The 14,758-nt window shown below is 40.9% G+C and overlaps 1 protein-coding gene across 1 annotated transcript in view; it reads left to right on the top strand.

Moving 5' to 3' along the window:
* NOX3 (NADPH oxidase 3) overlaps nucleotides 1-14,758 on the top strand; it is a 48,579-nt gene that overhangs the window by 21,337 nt on the left and 12,484 nt on the right. Inside the window, exons 6-10 of the mRNA XM_068406513.1 lie at nucleotides 738-919; nucleotides 3,710-3,839; nucleotides 6,948-7,040; nucleotides 8,195-8,448; nucleotides 13,833-13,995. Coding sequence (XP_068262614.1) covers nucleotides 738-919; nucleotides 3,710-3,839; nucleotides 6,948-7,040; nucleotides 8,195-8,448; nucleotides 13,833-13,995 — 822 coding nt within the window. The remainder of the gene's footprint in view (nucleotides 1-737; nucleotides 920-3,709; nucleotides 3,840-6,947; nucleotides 7,041-8,194; nucleotides 8,449-13,832; nucleotides 13,996-14,758) is intronic.

Below are 14,758 nucleotides of genomic sequence, written 5' to 3'. Positions count from 1 at the left end.
CAAGAAGGAACATGTTCTAGCCCAGCATATTAATGTTTTATCACTGACAAGCATGAAAATGTAAATATAAATATATCTTTTAAAATATAAACCCAAGTATTATCCAAAATATCTGCAGGAAAATGTAAGGAACAGGTAAATGAGACATGATGTTTAGGGAAACGAGAGCATGCCATTTTTATACACCATTTCAGGGCTGGTAAAACCCCACAAACTTTGAAGTAAAATAAGCACGAAAGAGCCCCGTAAGGCTGTAAGTGTCTTAGTACCTCACTTTATCACCCTCACATGAACAGGCTGGTTTCTAGTGTTGTTTTGCCTATTATATCTCTAGGTTTAATCTTCTGATTTCTCTAATGATTTTCCTTCTTTTCTTAGACACTTTTACATAAGCAAAACAGATAAAAGTACTAACAAAAACTGTATAGTTTTCTCCTTTCAATTCCGGAAACAAATAAGTGGCAGCAAACATTTACACATCTGTCTGGAATAAGCCTGAGTGGAAACAGAGCAGAAGGATGCTTTTCCATGCTCTTCTGTGGTAAAACGGAGGTTTGCCTTGCCTCCATGTCTTGTTCTGGTTTTGTTCCTATGCTGAAAATATATCTTAGATTTTGGCTTCATATGCAATAGCAGCAGCTGTAACAATAGTAACAGTAACAGAAGTAGTAATAAAAATAACAATTATAACAACAATAACTACTAATACTAATACTAATAATGTATTCTTGTTCTAGAACACAGCAGGAGAGGTACTAACCACCATAGCTGGAATAACTGGAGTTGTGATAACTGTGGCTTTAATTCTGATTATGACTTCATCCACTGAACTCATCAGAAGGTCATGCTATGAGGTGTTCTGGTATACTCATCACCTCTTTGTGGTTTTCTTCATTGGTTTAATAATCCATGGTATGGGGTAAGTGTCTGCATAAACTACATGGGGTATATGTACACAGTTTGAGATAAAACATGACTCAAATCTATAATCCTGTGCCTTTCTATTAACAAACTGCTGGGATCTTTGCTTGGAGACAGATTTCAAAATGAAAGCATTTTGAAATTAAAACACACCACTTTTCTGAGGAATAAAAGTATGTTTTAGCTCTTTCAACCACTCTTCTACCATCTTACAACCTGCATCTTATCAATGCATCAGTCTGAATGAACTTTCATCCCTGGCAACTGGGGGCATTACAGATTAGGAATCAAACCTCTGTGGGTTCAAATTAATAAGGGATAGATCTTATGCTCATAGCTCTTGTAAGGCATTTTGCGAGAGAGCTTATACAAGCTTGACAAGCTTTCAGGATGTCAGCTACCTGATGGTGGATGTCCCTGTGCCCATTCACCTGTGCTTCCATAAATGTAAAGTGGTTTTGGCCTTCTTTCTCTGTGGGGAAAAGAACTCCAAATTTCCTCACCACAGAGAAATACTGTGCAGTAGCAGTAGGCACTATATTACAAACCAGGTTTAAATGAGTACAGTAACAAACTCAAGTTTATGACTAGCCCAGTCAGGTGGCTTTTATGGAGAGGGACGACTGCCAGGTCGCTGATTGTCTCCACGTTCCTCAGCACAAGAGGAAGGTCCATCCTCTTGGTACAGGGCTCTAGTTCTTACATTGACGGACAGCAGAGTCAGGGGAGCCTCCCTGAGAAGCTCAGGGGCTGATAAATCCCCTGTCGATGCAGAGTGAGAGCAAGAAGGTGCCTAGTGCTGAAAACATTTCCATTTTCCGTTTCCAGCTCCACTGACATCTTCTGCTCCTTCTCCCTTGTGTGCTTTCCCCTATTTCCTTTTCTCATTTCTTTGCAATAGTGTTAATGTGAATCTACAGTGGTGCATCAACATTCACATTTTAATCCAGATAGACAGGGAGTGCAGTTTAGAGGTAAATCTCATGGTCCTTCTCACCTCCAAGGTTTGGCTCATGCCATGGTGCAATCCCTGGACTGCATAACACAGAGTGTTTTGGGATGAAACTACACTGACAGGAACACATCTCTGTGTGCCAAGCACTAACAAGTGATCCGTCCACAGGACCAAACCAGACCTAGTCCTAAGCCCTAGGTAGCCCTCAAATATGTTCAGTGCAAGGCCTTCAACAAAGACTGCTTTACTCCACAGATCTCCTGCTGACTATCTAGCATACACATGGCCTCAAGCTGTAGTAAAGCTCTTCAGACCTAAGGACACAGTCACTTGGTGTTACCACAATACACTTTTTATGTCTGTTTTGTAAAACATTCAGATGGTATAGTCCACCACTATAGTACATATAAACCACTACTCTTTGACACAGAGGAACTTCCTAGCCCATGGCAGTGTGTGCGTGTGCCTGTTTTCTGGAGATACATGGCGTCACCATGGGGCAGGGAACAGGCTAGTACAATGTTTTGTGGTGTGTTACTTTTCTCACCTCTTTACTTGCAATTTGAGAGCTGCCACATTCAGTTTGGCTTTGTGTGTTCCTGAAATTGGCCTAATTAATTAGTCCCAATTTTCAGAGGCACAGGCGCAAACAAAAGCTGTAAACTGTATCCTGGTCTTATTAAAATGGCCCCCTCCCCTCTCTCTCTGGCAAATCTTTTAGAATCCAATTTCAAACAACTATAATGAACCCTTTAAACCTTCAGCTTTGTAAGCTCCCTCTGCCTCGCCAGCTGATCGACACTCCTCAGCAAGAGACTTCCCTGAAAAGGAGGCACTTATTTAACAGCCCTTTCGATAGCATTCAATGAGCACGCTGCTTGCTCCAGGCTGGGAGTGCACTGCAACAGAGCAGCTCCCTGCTGCCCCAGCACATCCCTACCACTACCCCATTGATGAAAAGGAGTCAAACCCAAGGTTTCATTCACTTCCCATCCCTTCCTCCTTCCCAGGTGACTGAACAAAACTCACTCAAGCCTGTCTCCTTTTCTGTCTTTTTGTCTGAACTGGTGGCAGTCGATGACATTGCGATGTAAAAGAAGGCAGCACTTATCTCCTTGTCTCTTGTTAGACTAGTGGGCAGGACAGGCTAATGCTGTAGAGCCAAAGTAAGTATGGAAGGGAAAATTCAGAGAAACAATATGAAAAAAAAAGAGGGTTTCCCCATAAAGAGCTTCCTTCTCTACCCATAATCAACACCAGCTGAAAACCATTTAAACTGAACAGTCAGGATTGATATGTTTGGGAAAATTCATATCATTAACATTCTCAGATGTAAAAAAGCTAGAATTTAATATGTTTAGAGAGTGTACATCTAATTACAGTCCTCCAAGTTTATCTGCAGCTTTTAAAAATGCATTTAGAAAGCAGCAAAGGAAAGAGAAAGTCTGTCACTACTAAATTTTACTATTTTTCTAAACTATAACAGATGCTCATATACAGAGGAGGTCAAAGTGTCTCCTACAAAGAACTTGGAAATCATTCCAATTTTGCCACAAAGAGCAAAATGTACATTTTGTACACAAGGACTCTCCACACTTCAGCTGCATTGACGTACACCAATGCTATAACACACTTCTTGCATTTGGTCAAGAAGTCATGGCAAAGCTAAAGGAAAGGTAATTTGAACAATAGATCAGAACAGGGTTGAAATGGCCAGTTCTTGAACTTTCAGTTATCTCTGAATCTGCATTCATCTACTAGTGCAAAACCTACACATGCACAGAAACCTTGCAAAAAGAAGTATGCATCACTGATGAACATTTTTGTTTTAAGTCAGCTTGTCCGAGGTCAGACGCCTCAGAGTCTTCTGCTTCACAATGTCACTTACTGTAAAGATCACTACCTGGAATGGGAGAACGCAACTCAGTGCCCTTTGCCGCAGTTTTCCGGCAACAAACCTGTGGTAAGAGTGATGTTTGTCTTCTCTTTTTAACTTAATGTCCTTCGTTGGGAGGCCAAATGTCTTAGGGAGCAGGGGGCTGGAGTATATGCTAGTGATTGGCACTCAGTGTCATGTTTAGAGAGTAGTTTCACATTTCTGTTCCACGACCTCTCCCTGTGCATTAAGATATTGATCCCAACCTCCTCTATAATCACTATAGATGGGTACAGACCAATAGTGATTTATAAAATTTTGGTGTCATTAATAATAATTTTTATTTCTGGAAGATCCTTTCATTAGGCAACACCCCCATAGGCATACCGCCATAGGGTATGGATTTCAGAATTGTACTCTATTTAAATCTGTTGTGTACATTTATTTTTAATTATTCAGTATCACCAATATCCTTGATGTGTTCATTGCAAAAACATAGCCTCCAAGTGAAAACCTTATGAGGGGAGAGATACAGAAAATACAATGGAATAGTAAAGCTAGGGATGCAAATTAATATTATTATTTTAACTAATAGTACTTTAATGTGGGTAGTCTAAATACCAAGGGAGATTAAGTTGGAGATAAAATTATGTCCTTGCTTTGGGGCACATGCTTCATATTGTCCAGCCTTGATGTCTTAAGTTAGGTAAAAAGGAGAGAATTTGAAACAATGAATTATGAAAGAGAAAGGCGAAAAGCAAGAAAAATGTCCCACGGAAGGGTGGTTTTGCTGCAACAAGATTGCAAATCCACAGGGGGTAATTAAGCAGCAGACTTGTACAGTATGTCAGATGTCTAGCATCCAAACAAAATCATTTAACATTTACAGCTCAAGATCTAGCTTGCTCATATGCAAGTTTTTGTTGTTTCTTCCAAAAAGAGAAAACATACCAAAGGAAATCCTAAAGTAAAGGAAAAAAATTAGCATTCAGTGTCTTGTAGCTCTTTTAATGGCTGACATAGATTTTTCTTAAACTAAACTATTGTTAGCCACTATCCAACCTGCATATTAATGAGAAAACGAATGCCTCTCTAAAAATTTCAGCTACAATGTCGCCATAAAAATCAATACATGGCTATGCACCATGAATACTGACACAAGCTTGCTCCCAACAGCATGTCTTTACATTCATTATCATAAAGCTAACTGGAAAGAACTTCCACTTCTCCATGTTAAAACTATTTTGCCACACTTTCCTGCATACCCAAGGCCATAGTTGCAAAGTCACATTACTTCAAATGAATTGTGATAATACCATATGGCATATAGATCATTTATAAGAACAGTGCTTTGCTGGGTGGGTAATGTGCTATGGTGTGATACCTGCTAGACACCACAGACAGAGAGCACAAATTCATTCAGAGGCTAAAAAGCCATGGCGAGGCTTGCACAGCCCTGTGCACAGCTGGGATTGCGTGAGGTGATACCGGAGTGCACGCCCCGCTGGCCATGGCTCCCGGAGGAGGCTACCATGGTGGGCTCCCCCTCAGTCATGCCACATCTGCTCCCCTGCTCCATATTTCAGCAGGTAGGAGCCCAATCTGGCTCCCCCTGAGGATGAAGAAGCACTTCTGTTGCACCCAGCATGTCTGAACTTTTATCCTCGCAGCCTCTCCTGAGCCATCACTGCCCCATCTCAGTTCATTCTCATTACAGGAGGAAACACCACTTGGGCAAGAATACTGACACCCTGATTATCTGGCCAGGAGCCATGTGGCCTAGCAGCCCATCCCTCCTGGTGGATGCCCTGTTGTCCCAACCCAGCCAAAAGATATTTTGGATTGAATGCTCCGTTGCACTGGAGCAATGGCACATTTGAAATCTCAGCTGAGCTCTCACACAGGGTAGCCTGCAACCTTAACATTCCTGTCACATGCTTTTATTTACAGGTAGCACAAATAGAAGAGAGGAAAAACAGCTCTCATCATTATTGTGGATTGATATATGCAAATATATTCAAGATGTGAGATTACCCACTGTGCAGAGACACCTGTAGTATTTAGGGACAACGGATGTGTTGAGTTTCTGCTTTAACAAAGAATCTTCTGGCTTATGCTGGTTTCTTCCCACTATTAAATCGTGTATTTTTTTAATTTAATTTTCAAGACTTAACCTTGGGAAATTGCCACTCCACCCTCTTAGCACTTTCCAGGGAAGCCACATAATTTTATGGCTTGCTTCTCATAAAAGATACTTTATAACCCCTGTTACCCAGCTTGTGGAGCAGAGTCAATGTTTCACCAAGTAAAGTTAGTCTTTGGAGATTTTAAAAAACACATGATTGTGGAGACTTCAGTTTGCTAGAATGAGCTGTGTAATTAACAAAACTGGAAATAAAACAGTATGTCTTCTAGAAAAAAAAAAATTTCAAATCATGAAGATTCAATTACATATAATTATCTTAGCTATCATCAGTGCAACTCAGTGAAATCATCAGCTAGTATACTTGAATAGCCAAGTATCTTTGATTGTTATAGTGATCAGTACATACGATTAGCAAGTACAAGCACAGCAATCATCTACAATACTTAAAGTATGATCAGCTTAGCATCTTAGATAAAAAAAAAAAATACATTTATTGATACAGAGTTGACTAATGGATTAAATGGAAATGTATCCCATTCCTCTAATTGAATATTTGGGACTTAATGTTTTCTCATGCAGCATCAGAAAACTCACAGCTGACAACAAAAGCTACTCCTATCTGACCCTTCTGAAATATTTTAGACTTTGAAGAGCAAAAAAATAGTAAGGCTATGGGTAATATTGTATAAATGTATGCATCTCTACATCTTCAGGTCCAATGACATCTATATGTAACACATAAATAGATTAATCCTTTTGCCTTTTAGTAGAAAAAGATTTTAAAGGACTCTTCTTGGCCAGAATACAGATAGATATTAGCACCGCTTTTGGAGTGCGTCTGTGAAGGAGTCCCATATGTCTGTTCCACGAGAAAGCCAGAACTGCTACAATAGCAACAGAAATACTCTTCTGAGAAAGGCAAAGCAAAAATCACAGAATAGAAATCAAATAATTTCATTTTAGGCTACCTGCTGATTTAAACCAGAAATGCAAAATATTTTTGTAGACATTCAAATAAATGTTGTTTTTAAATACGCAACTTTCTACAGGCTTGGAAGTGGGTTTTAAGTCCTATCATGTTGTACACCTGTGAAAGAATTGTTAGATTTTGGAGATTTCAACAGGAGGTGGTCATTACTAAGGTATGTAAAGTAGCTTGCATGTCTGCGTAAAAAAAAAAAATTTGTAAATTTTTTATTTATCTATCTTTTATAGGTAACTTCTCTATATTATGACCTCATTTTTCACTCCTAGCTTCAGCAGCTCTCCCATCATTACCATGGTTTCAGCCAAGTATTGATTTTAGGTTTTGCATTTATTTCAATAGCAAGCCCATAAGAATATTCCATATGGGACCAAACTTGATTAATGAAGTACCAGACTTTACATCGCCCTAACACAAATGTCTGCGCAGAGAGTCTCTCTCTTTTTTCACAAACTGAAACTGTGTTCCACTGCAGTAAATGCCAGAGACGCCCTCAACTTCAGTAGGACATGGTTTTAATTTCAAATCTGGAGGCTTCCAAGGAGATTAAGGGTTATATTATCAGTTAGCATAAATAGTCAAAGCTTCATTACTACCACTGCAACAATTTACCCCAGTTGTAAATATCTCTGTGTGCTAAGGGCCTATTTAAGTCACAGCAGAATGGATGGGGAATGCCGCTATCAAAACAGCCCAGTCCACACGTATCAAGCCGGTGATCAGAAATAGGTTTATCTTGTGTGAGGAGAAAAGCATGTTGGATAAGTCTTCCTGCTGATTTCACACAGTGATTGTGATCTGAGAATCTCCTCAGTATACTATGCGTGACGTATAAAACTGGCCGCTTAACTGGGATTACCTCTTAAAAAAGTATATTAGAATTGAGCTCGCTGGGCTTTTTTCTTCTTGCCAAACTAAAACCAATCCCATACACGTTAATTGTGTTACATGAGAGTAAAACTGGGAAATTATTCCAGTCTATTAAGGAATACTTTTGCATAGGCTCTACCAAGATAGAAAGCTGACAAACTGTTGACTTGTTACAGCCTTTCCTCTGCCTCTTAAACTCACAAAGCAAGCTGCCCCACAATACACACTGTACATGCTCTCAAGCTATTGGCAGCAACAGCACTGCAACATGCAGTTTAGGACATAATCTATAAGACATTTAAAAATTACTGTGCATCTCAATTTGCATTAACTCATGGTTGAACTCAAGCAGAAATGATTGTAAAGTCACCTATAACCTAATGGAAACAAACAGCTACTCCTCTGAAGGAAGATAAAACAGGTCCTTTTATTATTGTTTAGGTGGTGAAGCATTCCTCTGGAGTTCTTGAGCTCCACATGAAGAAACGTGGCTTTAAAATGGGACCTGGCCAATATATCTTTCTACAGTGCCCATCTGTCTCACAGCTGGAGTGGCACCCTTTCACCCTCACCTCAGCTCCCGAGGAGGACTTCTTCAGTGTTCACATACGGGTCGTCGGGGATTGGACTGCAGCCCTCTTCAAGGCCTTCGGAGCAGAGGAAAAAGCTTTCAAGGAATTGTGGATGCTACCAAGGTTTGAATGACAAAAAAAAACATTTTAAAATGTTAATTCTACATTTTAAAACAAATGTTAGCATTTTAATTAATTTTGTGTGTGTTCTTCATGACACAATATTAGTTCAGAGTTCTGGATCCATAAATATGCCATTACAGAAAAACCCAGAAATAAACACAGTCATGAACCTAGGCCAACATTTACCAAGATGACGTGATGACTAATCCAAGATTTAAAGTCACAGAATCACACAGAATCACAGAATCACAGAATGTTAGGGATTGGAAGGGACCTCGAAAGATCATCTAGTCCAATCCCCCTGCCGGGGCAGGATTGCCTAGACCATATCACACAGGAACGCGTCCAGGCGGGTTTTGAATGTCTCCAGAGAAGGAGACTCCACAACCTCTCTGGGCAGCCTGTTCCAGTGTTCAGTCACCCTTACAGTAAAGAAGTTTTTCCTCAAATTTAAGTGGAACCTCCTGTGCTCCAGCTTGCACCCATTGCCCCTTGTCCTGTCAAGGGATGTCACTGAGAAGAGCCTGGCTCCATCCTCTTGACACTTGCCCTTTACATATTTATAAACATTAATGAGGTCACCCCTCAGTCTCCTCTTCTCTAAGCTAAAGAGACCCAGCTCCCTCAGCCTCTCCTCATAAGGGAGATGTTCCACCCCCTTAATCATCTTTGTGGCTCTGCGCTGGACTCTCTCTAGCAGTTCCCTGTCCTTCTTGAACTGAGGGGCCCAGAACTGGACACAATACTCCAGATGCGGCCTCAGCAGGGCAGAGTAGAGGGGGAGGAGAACCTCTCTCGACCTGCTAACCACACCCCTTCTAATACACCCCAGGATGCCATTGGCCTTCTTGGTCACAAGGGCACACTGCTGGCTCATGGTCATCCTGTTGTCCACTAGGACCCCCAGGTCCCTTTCCCCTACACTGCTCTCCAACAGCTCTGTCCCCAACTTGTACTGGTACATGGGGTTGTTCTTGCCCAGATGCAGGACTCTACACTTGCCCTTGTTATATTTCATTAAATTTCTCCCCGCCCAACTCTCCAGCCTGTCCAGGTCTCTCTGAATGGCTGCGCAGCCTTCCGGCATCTCAGCCACTCCTCCCAGTTTTGTGTCATCAGCGAACTTGCTGACAGCGCACTCTAATCCCTCATCCAAGTCATTAATGAATATATTGAATAGAACTGGTCCCAGAACCGACCCTTGCGGAACTCCGCTAGACACAGACCTCCAACTGGACTCTGTCCCGCTGACCACTACTCTCTGGCTTCTTTCCTTCAGCCAGTTCACAATCCACCTCACTACCCGATCATCCAGACCACACTTCCTCAGTTTAGCTGCGAGGATGCTGTGGGAGACCGTGTCAAACGCTTTACTGAAATCGAGATAGACCACATCCACAGCTTTACCATCATCTATCCACCGGGTAACATCCTCATAAAAGGCTATCAAGTTGGTTGAGCAAGACTTCCCGTTGGTGAAGCCATGTTGACTGCCCCTAATGATCCCCCTATCCTTGATGTGCCTAGAGACAGCACCAAGAACAAGTTGCTCCATCACCTTTCCGGGGATGGAGGTGAGGCTGACCGGTCTATAGTTACCCAGGTCCTCCTTCCTGCCCTTTTTGAAGACTGGAGTGACATTCGCTTTCCTCCAGTCCTCAGGCACCTCTCCTGTTGCCCATGACTTAGCAAAGATGATGGAGAGTGGCCTAGCAATGACTTCCGCCAGCTCCCTCAGCACCCGTGGGTGCATCCCATCAGGGCCCATGGATTTATGGACGTCCAGGTTGCTTAATTGGTCCCTGACCCAGCCCTCATCAACCAAGACAGATTCCTCCTCTATCCTGACTTCTTCTGAGGCCGCAGGGGTCCAGGGATCCTCAGGACAGCCTCCAACAGTATAGACAGAGGCAAAGAAGGCATTCAGTAACTCCGCCTTCTTTTTATTCTCTGTCTCCAGGACCCCCACCTCATTCATCAGTGGGCCTACATTGCCTCTAGTGTTGGCTTTACCTGCAATGTATTTGAAGAAGCCCTTTCTGTTGTCCTTGACCTCTCTTGCAAGGTTTAATTCCAAGGAGGCCTTAGCTTTCCTAGTTGCCTCCCTACATCCTCTGACAACAGACTTATATTCCTCCCAAGTGGCCAGCCCCTCCTTCCACGATCTGTACACCTTCTTCTTCCACTTGAGTTTGCCCAGCAGTTCCCTGTTCAACCATGCAGGTCTCCTGGTACCCTTCCTTGACTTCCTACCTGTTGGGATGCTCTGATCTTGAGCTCGGAAGAAGCAGTCCTTGAACGCTAACCAACTATCTTGGGCCCCCTTACCTTCTAGTACCCTGTCCCATGGGATTTCCCCTAGCAATTGCCTGAAAAGGCCAAAGTTGGCCCTCCTGAAGTTCAGGGTTGCGATTCTGTCCATATCAATATCATCTGTCGCTATCATATAAATCTCTACATCTATATCTACACCTAGAGATACCGATTTTGACACATAGGTGCTTAAGAACTGAATTAAAATGACACTGGAAGCTATCTGCAAGCTTTGTGCCTGTATGTTTATGCTCTGATGGCACCCATCACCTGCTACCCAAAATTCCAGCTTTTCCCTTTCAGTTACTTAGGTATTTTGTGGCCCCAGAAACTTCTGCCTGAACCTGACTTCTTTCCAGCAGTCTCTCTCAACTCTCTCTCTGGTTTCCAAACCCTGCTCCACTTTTATACAGGTTATTGGTGTTCACATTCTGTATCTGTGGCATCTCAATCCAAGCAAAAGGTTGATGCTTCATTGTTGCAAGTCAGCAAGGCTCCACTGAAGTTAATGGAGCCTTCTTGACTTACACCAGCTAAGCACCTGGCTCTATATGTAATGGATTCAAACCACGCAGCTCCTTTCAGGTGTAGTGGAGATTTTCAGTAAAGAGCTCAGCACAGGATCATTTCAATTCTGGTGGAGTGTGTAGGGTCTGGGACCAAAGGGACTATGCTCCCCCTAGCAAATTGCTTTTTATGAGGGAGTTCTAGTACAACCGAACAGCAAAATGCACTTGTTTAACTACATTTTTATAATTTAATGGGACTTCAATGCTAAAGAACATTCCCCTAAAAAGCTTATAAACACCACTGAGCTACAGAAAAATAATAGAAGGTGAGGGCAGAGAAGAAAGTCTGGTTCAGTTCTTGCATTACATCAGTTAATAAGAATTAGAAATGAAAGCTGTGCCTTTGTTAAAGGCAACTGGAATGAGAAGTATGCCATTTCAGCAGAACCAGAGCAAAAATGGTCCAAAGTGATTGACAGCCAGTGTAAAGAATGAGAAAGAGAAAAATGTTATCAAACGTTGCTGGCCACAATGCAGGGCTGAAATTAACAGCACTGTCACATATAAAGACTTCTTTTTAATCTTGTTAGGGTGCCTAACGCCATCATTCAGTTGATTTCTTGTAATATATTAAAAAGAATATTTCAATAGTTAAGCTATCAATAAAGAAAAAAACAAGCCTTTTTCATAGGTTTCAATATCTAAACACCAAATCGGTGAATATATTAAAAAATAACACATAGCAGAAACTGAGCAGAAGACAGAAGACGTGTAGCAACTGAATTATAAGGTAAGTTTCTAAGAATAAAATATGTATATTGTAATTAATAAAAGAAGACTAAAATAAAATGTACATGCATTTATACAAGTAGCATAGACAGTGAGTCATGATTTCTGGCCAATTTGAGAGATAAGACCATAGAACAGACTAGTCCTGTGAAAATAATCAAGTTCCATACTATGTCTCTTTAGGATTTTGGCTCACTCAATTGCTGTTGTAGCACACTGTCCCAAAATCTAACTTCTCTTACAGTCAGGAGCACTACACAATCATGTTGATCAGCCAATGTTTAGAATTTAAACATAATACAAGAATCCATTACTGTTACTTTTCCAAAACAAAATACTTTCCCTGCCTTCCCCAAAAGTATAATGCTTCTTTCTAGTGAAATTGTGTAGATGGACACAAAGAATACAGACAATCCAAACCATAGCTAGAAACAGTCTATAGCCCTGTTTTCTACTCCTCCCTTGGCAAATGCAAATGTATTATTTTTTGTCACTTTGTTTACTACCTTCCTAACTTTCTCCACCCTTTCTAGATCAAATGAGTGGGTTGTATATCTCAGTTTCTCTTTCTCGCTTTCTCCTTCCTATTTCTCTAACTCTTTGTATTTGGCTAAGCTCTCTAGCTATGGCTGAGCAAGGCGTTCAAACCAGTGATGGGATCCCTGTCATCTGACAATTTAGGAGCAGACTGATGAGACAAATCTCTGTAAGGAATGATTCAGAAATATCGATCCTGTCTTGTAGCACAGAGACAGGTTAAAGAATCTCTTGAAATTCCTTCCAGATCATTTTTTTCTCAATCTATTAACAATAATGAGAATTGCTCCCAAGCCCACAGTGAACTACACAGAAAGCTTACCTGAAAGCAGTTCTTAGGCACTTCACATATATTCCCTAAATTAACCGTATTTTACAGGAAGTTTTGAGTGCTCAAAAAGTACAGGGCTGGGCAACAATCTGAATAACAATAAATATTAACAAAAAAAGATAATTTTATTTAAATCTGAATACACTCCAAAGTACTGTGTATATTTACATTCCATGTTGCTAGAGGAATGAATCTGATTATTTAACGATCTTTTTCATCTCTAATTTTGACCAAAATGAATGCCTCAGCATCAGCAACATTAATTATAGGAGGTAGTAACACAAACAAGCGTTTCTCCGTACACATTTTGCCTTTATGTCAGATACTAAGTACAGTATTATTGCCAAAAATGTATTGCTGAAATATTGGTTTTTCAGAAAGAGCTGAGAAAATAGTAGTTTCCTTGCTTACGATGACCTCTTCCTTGCTTTCCTTTTTATTACTTTAACACATACAGAGAACTTTTCAAAATTATTAATATAATCTGTTCCTCTTTACTTTGGTATATACAATATAGAAAATAAAGCTCTAAAACAGGATGCTTTTCAGTAATTCGTAATTAAATATGCAAATTCCACAGCTAAATTTGGACATGCAATTATATGACTAATCACATTTCAGAAAGCCAGAAAATTGCAATTGCATGCTTAAATAGATGGCCAGGCCCCAAACCCACATGGGTGCTCTTGTTCTCTCACTTCAGAAAAAACAGTTGCTTTGCTATTAAATGACACCCACTGAAGATTAAATGTGTTTGTACGGATAATTTGTGTGCCATCTTAGATATGTCTTTTCTCTTTTATTTTAACAGAGGTTCAGTTTTGAAAATATGTAACCCAACAAATTTTAACCTTTCTGTCATTTTGTATGTTGCTGACCCTTGACTAAATGTCTTGTTGCTGTAGACTGGCTGTGGATGGACCATATGGATCTGCAACCACAGATGTCTTTCACTACCGAGTGAGTGTGTGCATTGCAGCAGGAATTGGAGTCACGCCATTTGCCTCTATTTTAAAATCCATTTGGTACAAATGCTGCAACCCTAATACAGTACTGGCACTGCAGAAGGTAGGTAGGAAAGTTTATCACTCCATCAAAAAGTTCCACAAATGAGCCTATTTTGCCAGGTGAGAGGCAATTCATAGCTAGAGAGTCACTTGGGTGCTTTAACTCGCTCTCAGAAGCAGTCACTCCCTTTCCAGCTGCCTCAGCAGCTGTTGTGGGATAGGGTCTCCTGAATTCACTGTCATTCTCTGGGAAAGAAGGTAGCCCTAGCCGCAGTGTTTTTAGTAAAAGCTGAAGAACAAGTCTTCAATAGCAACAGGAGATAAACATGGAATGTCTTTCTTAGCTAGACAGATAGTTAGAGAGCTAGAAGAGAAATATGTCCTCTTTCCTACCAAAAATAAATCCTGCAAGGTCATCTCAGACAGAAGTGAAGGGCAGCACTTGCTCCCCATCCAGCTGCAGGTTTCGTGAGGGTCCTTTGGCTGCACGTCCCAGTCCAGAATGCTGCATTCAGCAACATCAGCTGCTTTTCTCACCTTGCAAAGTCAGGATATTAGCCAGCATAGAAGGAACAAAAAAAGGCCTTTAAGCTCTGGATGAGATGCATATATCAAGATGCATATTACTGCCTCAAATCACTTGAATTATTTTGTTGAAAAAATATATTGGGGTCTGTAAGGCATGGATGGCACCAATTAAGTTAACATACTCTTGATCCACTAACCTGTTATGCATGTTCTGGGGGAGGATAGGGGATGAAGAGATAATGGGTGAAGTAGGGTGAGGGATAAGAAGGTAACAGAGAAAAAAATCAGCATTAAAC

The sequence above is a fragment of the Nyctibius grandis genome, chromosome 1 (assembly GCF_013368605.1).
Source record: "Nyctibius grandis isolate bNycGra1 chromosome 1, bNycGra1.pri, whole genome shotgun sequence".
In the NCBI taxonomy this organism is placed as follows: Eukaryota; Metazoa; Chordata; class Aves; order Nyctibiiformes; family Nyctibiidae; genus Nyctibius; species Nyctibius grandis.
This window is presented reverse-complemented; position numbering and strand designations above follow the sequence as displayed.